Genomic DNA, 9,942 nt, shown 5'->3' with positions numbered 1-9,942 from the left:
CAGACAGCCAAGACCAGCAGGGTTTCCTACACTTCAGGGTGGAGAACTGGGTGGGATGTGAGCCAGCCTGGGATGGAGACAGTGACCCAGTGAGTCCCAGTAGCACTACAGGAGGGTCCCGCCCGATGCCCACAGTGCCCAGCCCCGGAGCTGACCAGGCACTTCGTGGCACCATAAAGCCCTGGCGGGCGGGAAAAGAACGCCGTTTTATGGGGGCGGCAAGGTAGCCCGGCTGCTTTGATTCCGACAGGCAAGCTCATAAACGCCTGGGCGGCGGGCTCGCTCCCTCCCGGCCAATATAAGGCTCAGCGCGAGCCTTGGGGTCCAGACTGGCTCTGTATCGACTCCTCACCATGTCCTGCTTCTCCTCCCGCCTCGGCGCCTCCAGTGGGATCCGCGCCTTCAGCTGCGCCTCAGCCTGTGGGCCCAGGCCCGGCCGCTGCTGCATCTCTGCAGCCCCCTACAGGGGCATCTCCTGCTACCGCGGACTCTCAGGGGGCTTCGGCAGCCGCAGCGTCTGCGGGGCCTTCCGCTCCGGGTCCTGTGGACGCAGCTTCGGATACCGCTCTGGAGGCGTCTGTGGGCCCAGCCCCCCCTGCATCACCACAGTCTCTGTCAATGAGAGCCTGCTCACGCCCCTCAACCTGGAGATCGACCCCAATGCTCAGTGCGTGAAGCATGAGGAGAAGGAGCAGATCAAGTGCCTCAACAGCAGGTTCGCTGCCTTCATCGACAAGGTGGGTGTCCTGGACCAACCCCTTCCTGGCTCCTAGGGACCTGCTAGGAGCAACCCCTGAAGCAGGTAGAGCAGGAGCTTCTATGAAAAGTCACACCTCTTTAAGACAGCTCCCCTGCTTACTGCTGGAGAAAGGTTCTGACTCCTCTCCCACTTTTAACGAAGAAAGTTCATAGCCCCGTGGGACAGTCTCAAAGAGAATGCCATGCTTTGTGAAATCATTTGACATGTGCCTAGTGAGGTTGCTTTCCCAACACTGTGAATTCGGTGTTTTAGTGTGACCCAGGTGCAAATTCCTGTGTGTGCACAACACACACACACACACACACACACACACACACACACACACACACACGTATTTAGATAAAGCAGTGTGGTGTCTCCAGAGAAGGCAGAGAGCTGCAGCCAGCCTCAAAACAGGGAGTGCATAAAGACTGATGTCTCCCATAGTCCTTCGTGCCTGGAATAGAAAAAGTGACAGTAATGGAGCCTTTCCACCACAGAGTCAGATCAAACCCAGGCATGGAGTGTTCCATTCTCAGGCGCAGAATTAGAGGATTCAAAGCCCAGAGTCGCAGTTCCCAGTACACGCTGGGAAAGTACCACAGTCAAGCAGAAAGGAACCTGGGCCCAAGAGTCTGTGGCCTTTGCCCTACTTAATCCTCTGGCTCACTGGGTAACATGGTATGGTGGCTTCCTCTCTGCACCTCAGTAGCCTCCCATCAGTGACAGTGTGTGAGCCGGCCACACCCTTGAACAGGAAGGTAGAGCTGAGAAAGCAGCAAGATCCTAGCAACTAAGACCCCCAAAACCATCCTGCACATACACAGTACCAAGGACCCCAGCCCCCATTTTTGGAAGGTCTAATGCTCCAGTCCTCAGATGTACTCAGATGTACAGGGACCAGGCCTGCAGGTGAGAGGCAGCCCCATTCCAGCCCAGTCTCGGGGAGTGGAAATACAGAGACCCAGGGCTAGTCCGGCTAACTGCCATTCTTCAGCCAACACAGAGGACCTTGGCCACATCCACAGTCAAGTCTACTTGACTGACAGTAAATGGTGACATCCCCATGGGCCTGTTTTCTAAAATCACCTCCAGTCTGCATGGTTTCCAGAGACTGGCAAGTGCAAGCTCACTTGGGACTCCAGGCCTCTTATGTGGCAAGAGCCCCAGAATGCTCACCCTTGTGTGTCTGACACACCCCAGGACTCCCTATCTACTTTGTCCATTCTCAGATGTTCACCAAGGACATCAGATAAGTCACCACCCTCCCTGAGGAAGCTTATGGCGGAACGCTCTCCTTTCTCTTCACTGTCCTGTGTTCTTTCCTCCAGGGAGCCTTCCCTGCTTTTCTCTGCCTTACCTGAAGCCACTCAGTTGCCCAGCACAGATATATGTCTCACAGTTTCCCTCTTACACCATCTGGACAGACATTCATTTGCCCACCTCCTCAATGCTCTGTCTGGCTCTTCGTGTTGGCTCCTCCCACAGACATTCTCCCTCTCCCTCCCATGGCAGGTGCGCTTCCTGGAGCAGCAGAACAAGCTGCTGGAGACCAAGTGGCAGTTCTACCAGAACCGCAAGTGCTGTGAGAGCAACCTGGAGCCTCTGTTCGAGGGTTACATCGAGACACTGAGGCGCGAGGCTGAGTGTGTGGAGGCCGACAGCGGGAGGCTGGCTGCAGAGCTCAACCATGCTCAGGAGGCCATGGAGGGCTACAAGAAGAGGTGAGGATGGAGGGGAGGAGGGCTGGTAAAAACAAATGAAATTAAGTCAAAGACAATGGGTTTAGATGGGATTTTAAAGGGGTGCTCCTCAGAGATCCTCCCTAAAGAGAGAAGACAATGGCACATGCTTCTAGATAATGATTCTCGACTTTCCTAACCCTGTGATTCTTCACTACAGCTCCTCATGTTGTGCTGACCCCCAACCATAAGATTATTTTGTTGCTACCTCATAACTGTAATTTTGCCATTGTGACGAATCATAATGTAAATATCTGATGTGTAGTTATATCTATGTAGGACATCTAGCACTCAACCCCAAAGGGGGTCATGACCCACAGGTTGAGAAACACTCTTCTGAAGGGCTAGCCTGGGAACTTAAAGACTTTGAAGGGACTAAGATGGCTCAGTAGTTAAAAGTACTAGCTGCTCTTCTAGAAGACAAGGGTTCAAATCCTAACACCCACCTGGCAGCTCACAGCCATCTATAACTCTAGCCTCAGGGGATGTGGTACTCTTCTGGTCTCCATGGGCATTGCATGCACACAGTGTACAAACACATACGCTGGCAAAACACCCATACACATAAAAAAATTAGACAAAATCTAAAACTATATTTTAAATAAAGATTGCAGAGATCTAAGACACCCATTGTTTACTTATTTTTTTTTTTAATTCACAAAAGAGTCATTGAGTACCTGCTGATGTCCTAGGTAGTGAGTTAGGCCCTAAGTGTAGACTGGGCAAAGGGAGGCTCCAGAGCCAAGCCTAGCTGATCCCACAGAACTACAGCCCAGACACAGGGGCCTTTAAAAGATGCAAGGTTCCTGTCTGACCTACACTAGCCAAGAGAACCCAGGAGTACAAGGAGCTGTCACATCTGCTCCAAAGATCCAGGTCCTGAGATATGTTCATCTGGGCTTTTATTCTTTCTCTTTTTTCTCTCCTCAAATCTGAGCCTTGTGTCCTCTGTCCCCAGGTATGAAGAGGAAGTGGCACTACGGGCCACTTCTGAGAATGAATTTGTGGCCCTGAAGAAGGTGAGTGACTCAGAATGGTCATCCTTCAGGCAGAGCTGGTGTTCAACACTGGACACTGGAGGCCACTGCTCCCCAGAGCCTCCGACCCAATCCCTGCATAGCCCTGGGCCATGAGCCCACTGCCAACCTCACTCAGAGCAGATGTTTCATGCTCATCTGCCTAGGCTTGTAATCCCCCTCGGCCCTGGGCCTCCCATAGAGTAGGCACCTGCTACATAGCAATGAAGAAGGGATCACCGGTTGCCCGGGACAACCTTGGACAGCTACAGTGGGAAACACCTGGTGGTGAGGAATTCCTGGCTTGCTTCCTAAACTTAGCTCTTCAAGGGCAAGCCTCATGGACTCACCTCCTAACCTCCCAGATGAGGGGACTTCCAGGAACACTACTATGAGCACCTGAGTCCCAATGCAAAGGATCAGGCTGAGCTGCCTTGGGCCCTCAGCTCTGACATAGGCCTGGTTCTCTGCTAAGATCCAGAACACAGCTGCAGGACCTGGTTAGAAATGACTCATTCCACACTTCCACACCAGACCCCAGGGGTTGGCAAAGATGCTGTGGGTTTAGGAGAACCGTACAGTGGTAACAAGGTTGTGCCTGGGATCCTTAGATCCCTTCTCCCTTCCCACACCGACGGTTCACCAAGGATACAGAAGGGATTGCTCACATCACGGCACCCGGCCAACTATGGAAAGTCTTTTGAGAACAAACTGTTCAGCCTACTAACTGGAGAGAAGAAGAATGGCAATCTGGTGACTTCCCCGTGAGACTCTTGGTTTGTCTTCCCCCATTAGGATGTGGACTGTGCCTACCTCCGTAAGTCAGACCTGGAGGCCAATGCAGAAGCGCTGACAGAAGAGATAGACTTCCTGAGGAGACTGTATGAGGAGGTGAGGGGACACATGGCAGTGAGGCAGCCAGAGGAGCCTGTAACACTTTGGAAAGGATTTGTGTCCACTTTGGTCTCTAAGCTCCCCAGTGGACACAGGGTATAGAGCATTGGGGAGATCTGAGGCAGGTTATGTATCCCAAAGAGGAGACTGATAGCTGTGCTCTCTCAGCCCACTCCCCACACAAAGTAGATTCCCTGGTTACTGTGACCACAGTGACCACAGGTGATAAACACTTAGACCTAAAAGCACAAAGCTGGGGTCACAGACATCAACTCTGTCTCTTCCTCTTGGGCCTGGAACTTTGCATGAAGAGCACTGAGGGGTGTTTCTAGGGTAGAAAGGAATAAGGTGACATGGCCACCAGACTGAGATCACTGGGGAAGGAGGGAGGAGGCAGACAGGATGGGGGAGAGGGTGGGCTGCCAGGAATAGGAGTGGGAACTAAATAGAGCTTTCTTCCTCCTCCCGCAACAGGAGATACGTCTCCTCAATGCCCACATCTCAGACACCTCCGTCATCGTCAAGATGGACAACAGCCGGGACCTGAACATGGACTGCATCGTGGCTGAGATCAAGGCTCAGTATGATGACATTGCCACCCGCAGCCGCGCTGAGGCTGAGTCCTGGTACCGCACCAAGGTGAGTGATGCAGACGCTGGCCCCTTAGACATGGCAATAGACAGGATATGAGGTGTCTATTATTAGAAAGGTTCCTTTCTGAATATTCTGACCCTTAAGAACCAACAGTAAGATCAGCCTTGCTCTGCTCCCTGGTTGCACAGGCTGAGAACTGAGCAGCCTGTACCCTCACTGGTGGGGTGTTCAGTGGGTGGCTGTCCCATCTTGAACTTCATGGTATCTTGCGCTCTTCTCAGTGTGAGGAGATGAAGGCCACAGTGATCCGACATGGAGAGACCCTGCGCCGCACCAGGGAGGAGATCAATGAGCTCAACAGAATAATCCAGAGGCTGACTGCTGAGATCGAGAATGCCAAGTGCCAGGTACAGAGTCCAACCCCCACCGGAACCCATCATGGGGAGAGAGAGTGGAGTCAGCTAGTAAGTAGCAGGCAGGTGCAACTGAGGCTTCTTGCAAATGGGTGGGAATAGAAACCAACACCAAACATCTGAACAGCCTCCTGAAAATGCTTCCATTCCTGTTGAATGAGGATGGAGCCCAGTGTGCATGTGCAGGGACTTTTCTGGTCTCAGGGCCAGAATGGAGCCGAGTGAATGCCCCTGCTTCTAAGGTACAGGATACTAACTGGATTGTGAACCCAGTCCTGCCATCCACAAGTTATGGGATTTGGATGAACAGTTTAACCTCTGCAGTCCATCATACTAGGTCAGAAGACACAGATGCAGGCAAACCAAGGCTGGTAATTGTGAGCAACAGGATAGTCCTAGGCACAAGATTATGGCCAATTTAAACACACAAAGAGCAATACTAACCAGATCCAACAGAAACAGGCAACAAGGCCGTGCAGGGTTAGCATGGTCAGAACTCCTGACATTTCCAAAGAAGCCAGGAATCTGCACCAGTAGTCTACTGTCCAGAAATAAAGACACAGTACCAGCATTTCCTGAGAATAGTATTTTTCAGCAGTGAATGCTGGTCCTTGAACATAAATAACAGAGAACTTTAAAAACCTTCCCTGCCTCCCAGAACACCAAGCTGGAGGCTGCTGTGACCCAATCTGAGCAGCAGGGAGAGGCCGCCCTCACTGATGCCCGCTGCAAGCTGGCTGAACTGGAGGCTGCCCTGCAGAAGGCCAAGCAGGACATGGCCTGCCTGCTCAAGGAGTACCAGGAGGTGATGAACTCCAAGCTGGGGCTGGACATCGAGATCGCCACCTACAGGCGCCTGCTGGAGGGCGAGGAGCACAGGTGAGAAGAACCTTGTGGGAATTCATTTGAGGGGCCAAACTGTCTTGAACATGCAAGCTGGCTAGGACCTGTCAGTCCTTGGATGGAAGGAGATGACCCTGGTCCTCCCAGTGAACTGTCTTGTCCCAAGCGTGACACACAGCTCTACTACGTCACTCCAGGCTAGGCTTCAATACTAATGGCTACCTATCACATATCATATGCTCTATGTCAAGTGCCCGTTTTTAATCCTCCATCCTGTCAGGTAAGTACCATTTTTCCTATCCAAAAACAGGCGGATTGGCTCAACAGCCAGCACCTTTCCCATGGACATAAAGTTACAAAGCTACAGAGCTGGGATTCAACACTGGGTCCTGGACTTCTAAAGTCCCTTTATAGCTTCCTTTGAGATTAAACTTGTGTATAATAAGGATGATGTACCCTGTATACATCCAGCTCTATCTAATTCTTGCTGCAAGCACTACTGGCATTCAGCAGATGCAGGCACTCTGATTGCAGGCAGTGTGTGAAAGTCACAATTCCACTCACTGCTGCTCTAAAACCAAGAGTGACAGTCTCCATGGGATCAAAGAAAGAAAGTCAATATTTGATGAGGATTTGGGAAAGCCCTTCTTGCCTTTCAGGAGATAGAGTCTACCTAGAACAAAAACTGACCCTATCTGTCCTCAGGCAACTATCTCAAGGAATCCAGCTCACTGCTTGAAACTAATGGCACTTTCTTTCCCCTTAGGCTATGCGAGGGTGTGGGCTCTGTGAATGTCTGTAAGTATCTGGTAGAAATGCAAACCTAGAAAAATGGCTTTGGGGATGGTCAAAGTTAATCACAGGGCTACCCCACTGAACCTCCAATATTCCCCAACTTCCTCAGTCTCTCCTCTTCTCCAGGCTCTTCTTTAAGGACTACTGGGAGTGGGAAAAGGTATCCAAAAAGTTGAGTGCCTCTTACTGGTGGTCACCAGGAACTGCAGTTCAGGGAGATGGGTCTAGGGATCCTCACAGCTCTCCAGATGTGCTGTGAGATTCAAAGAACAGAACCTGTCATGTTCACCACTGACCCCTTGGGGAGAAAACAGGCCCTGTATGTGAAGCCCTCAGGGACTTCTGGTGGGTGGGTGACACCCCAGCAAGCCCCTCATCCCTCTCTGTTCCTCTTCCCACAGGTGTCAGCAGCTCCCGTGGAGGAGTCACATGTGGGGGCCTCACATATGGCACAACTCCAGGGCGCCAGATTGCCTCTGGACCCTCTGCCACTGGGGGCAGCATCTCAGTGATGGCCCCTGACTCCTGCTCTCCTTGCCAGCCCCGTGCCTCCAGCTTCACCTGTGGGAGCAGCCGCTCAGTGCGCTTTGCTTAGTGCCAGGACCTCCAAATGAGCCACCTGTCTGCCCCAGAGTGGAGTGGTGTGTGAATGGAAAACGTGTGCTTGCTTCCAGAATCTTCCACATGTTCCTGTTTAGGGCCACTCTCCTCTTCCTTCTCCTTTTAGGGAGTTGTCTCTCAGTTCTCCTCTGACTTCACTTTAGAACATCGTTCCCAACCCTTCCCTTAACCCCAACCTGTCTTCAAATACTTGTAAATGATTTGTATTATTCACCAAGCCCTCCAGGACACTACCAGTCACCCATGGTGACTAGACAATAAAGCATGGCCTTGGGTCAAGGCATGATCCTAACTGCCCAGCCATAATTCCCCAAAAACAAGAACCAGAGAGAACCCTTCCCAAGCAGCTTCCACTTCTGGTGCCAGCTACAGGGGCAGCAAGCACCTGCCTATCATTGGTTGGGTTTGCTAACCTCCCTAGCTGACTGCCTTCCTTGGGGTAACCTGCTCTAACCATACTTCTTTGGTTACCTCCTAGAAAATAGTCTGCTCTCTGGGGAGGCCTACTACCTACAGCCCCTGGCTAGGGAGCTTTGAACAGGTTTTGCTGTTCAAGAAGCCTTTGCACATTTCAAAGACCCCATACTTGCTCCAGGCCTCCCTTGCCTGTGAACAGGGATCTGTCCAAGGGAGAGCTGGTGGGATGGGGACTATGACCACTTTCTGTCTGTGGGTGCCTCGCCTTCTGGGTTGACCCCATCTGTGTTTCAATAAACGCTGCTTCGATGCAAGAGTGTGCGATGTTTTGTGTCAGCGACCCACCCCCCTTCCCCATGCCTGTTTGCCTGCACCAGCCAGCCAATCTTAGGTCAGCCACAAGGGGCTTATCCAGTCACCCCTGTGACTCCCCCTTTTCTTATCCATTCCCACAGCCTGATTCACTCTTCCTCCTCTCTCCCTGCCAGCCTGGAGCACAGCTCTAGCTCCCTTTAGAGCATCTCCCATCAAAGAAATAAGCCATCTTGTCACCCTAGTTAGGGTTACTACTGCCGTGATGAAACACATTGGCCAAAGCTTCTAGGGGAGGAAGGGGTTAATTAGCCTTGTGCTTCCACATCATGCTCATCACTGAAGGAAGCCAGAACATGAACTCTTAACAGGGCAGGAGCTGATGCAGAGGCCATGAAGGGGAGCTGCTCACTGGTTTGCTTCCCATGGTTTGCTCAGCCTGCTTTCTTATAGAACCCAACACTACTATAGGCTGGGCCCTCCCCAATCTATCACTAATTAAGAAGATACCCTACAGGCTTGCCTACAGCCTGAACTTATGCAGGCATTTTCTCACTTGAGGCTCCCTCCTCTCCAATGACTCCTGCTTGTGTCAAATTGATGTAAAACTACCTAGCACAACTGATCCCTAGTCATCTTGACATTCAAACATGTCACTGCTTCAGCCACAACCTGTCCTTTCTTTCCTTCCCACTCCCCACCCATCGCACACTAACATAAACATCACAATATAAAACATCTTACAAACTTAAGGCGTCTCACCATCCTACAAATTCAAATAGCTTTAAAACTTCTCCTTTTAAAAATCCAAAGTCTTCTCTAAAATTGAAATTCTATCAACTGTGGGCTTCTATAAAGTAAAAATTTAAGTTAAATACTTTCTTGTTTCAAGAGAGAAGAACCAGGGAACAGTCACAATCAATTCGATGCAAAACCAAACTTCAACCGAGTACATAACTCAATGTCCAATGTCAGGGATGCACTCATGAGTTGGGGGCTCCTCCAAAAGGCCTGGATCTCTTCCCTGGCTCTACCATAGCACCCACAGCCTGGATTCTAAACACCACCTGGCTCTGTTCCACCTCTGATGCTGTCTTGGTGGTCATCCTATGGTACTGGCAAATGCTGTAGTCTCTTGCTACAGCTGAGCTGGATTTCCACCAATAGCCTCTCCTGGGCTCTCTTTAGAGACCTCAGCCCTGCCACACAGTGCCAAGCCTCAGGTTGTTCTCTGTGATCCAATCGTGCCTTCAAAACTAGCACCACATGGGTGACTCTTAACATTATCAAGTGAGGCTCACAGAATGAGGTCCAACCCTGAATAGGACTGAAATTGGTACCAGGGTAGTGAGGTATTGGCACCATACTGACCTCATCCAATCTTAGCTGTGGTAATGGACCACATCCCAGCTTCCGAGGGGCCAACTTCCACCACCTGGGCTCCCTCTTCTTCCTGTGCTTGAGTTTTTCCCTTCTAACAAAGCTCCTGCTCTGTCAACCATGTCCCCTGCTTGGCCTTCCTGCCCAGGTTTCTGGGCCATGAGCTAGGGAGAGAG

The 9,942-nt window shown here is 51.3% G+C and overlaps 1 protein-coding gene across 1 annotated transcript; it reads left to right on the top strand.

The window, feature by feature from the left end:
• Nucleotides 1-353: 353 nt before the first annotated feature.
• Nucleotides 354-8,379, top strand: LOC117718782 (keratin, type II cuticular 87). Its single transcript, XM_034516679.2, has 9 exons — nucleotides 354-737; nucleotides 2,255-2,463; nucleotides 3,440-3,500; nucleotides 4,293-4,388; nucleotides 4,866-5,030; nucleotides 5,267-5,392; nucleotides 6,057-6,277; nucleotides 7,008-7,039; nucleotides 7,438-8,379. Exons 1-9 carry the CDS (start codon nucleotides 354-356, stop codon nucleotides 7,629-7,631), a joined length of 1,488 nt encoding a protein of 495 aa, XP_034372570.1. The 3' UTR covers nucleotides 7,632-8,379.
• Nucleotides 8,380-9,942: the final 1,563 nt, after the last annotated feature.

The sequence above is a fragment of the Arvicanthis niloticus genome, chromosome 13 (assembly GCF_011762505.2).
Source record: "Arvicanthis niloticus isolate mArvNil1 chromosome 13, mArvNil1.pat.X, whole genome shotgun sequence".
Taxonomy (NCBI): Eukaryota; Metazoa; Chordata; class Mammalia; order Rodentia; family Muridae; genus Arvicanthis; species Arvicanthis niloticus.
Note: the sequence above shows the minus strand (reverse complement) of the source record. Positions and strands in the feature narration are given on the sequence as shown.

Bases quoted from the DNA above. Each gene is read 5' to 3' on its own strand.
- LOC117718782 (XM_034516679.2), top strand. From the start codon at position 354: ATGTCCTGCTTCTCCTCCCGCCTCGGCGCCTCCAGTGGGATCCGCGCC. The intron at 738-2,254 runs GTGGGTGTCCTG...CTCCCATGGCAG, and splicing joins TCGCTGCCTTCATCGACAAG to GTGCGCTTCCTGGAGCAGCA. The intron at 5,031-5,266 runs GTGAGTGATGCA...CGCTCTTCTCAG, and splicing joins AGTCCTGGTACCGCACCAAG to TGTGAGGAGATGAAGGCCAC.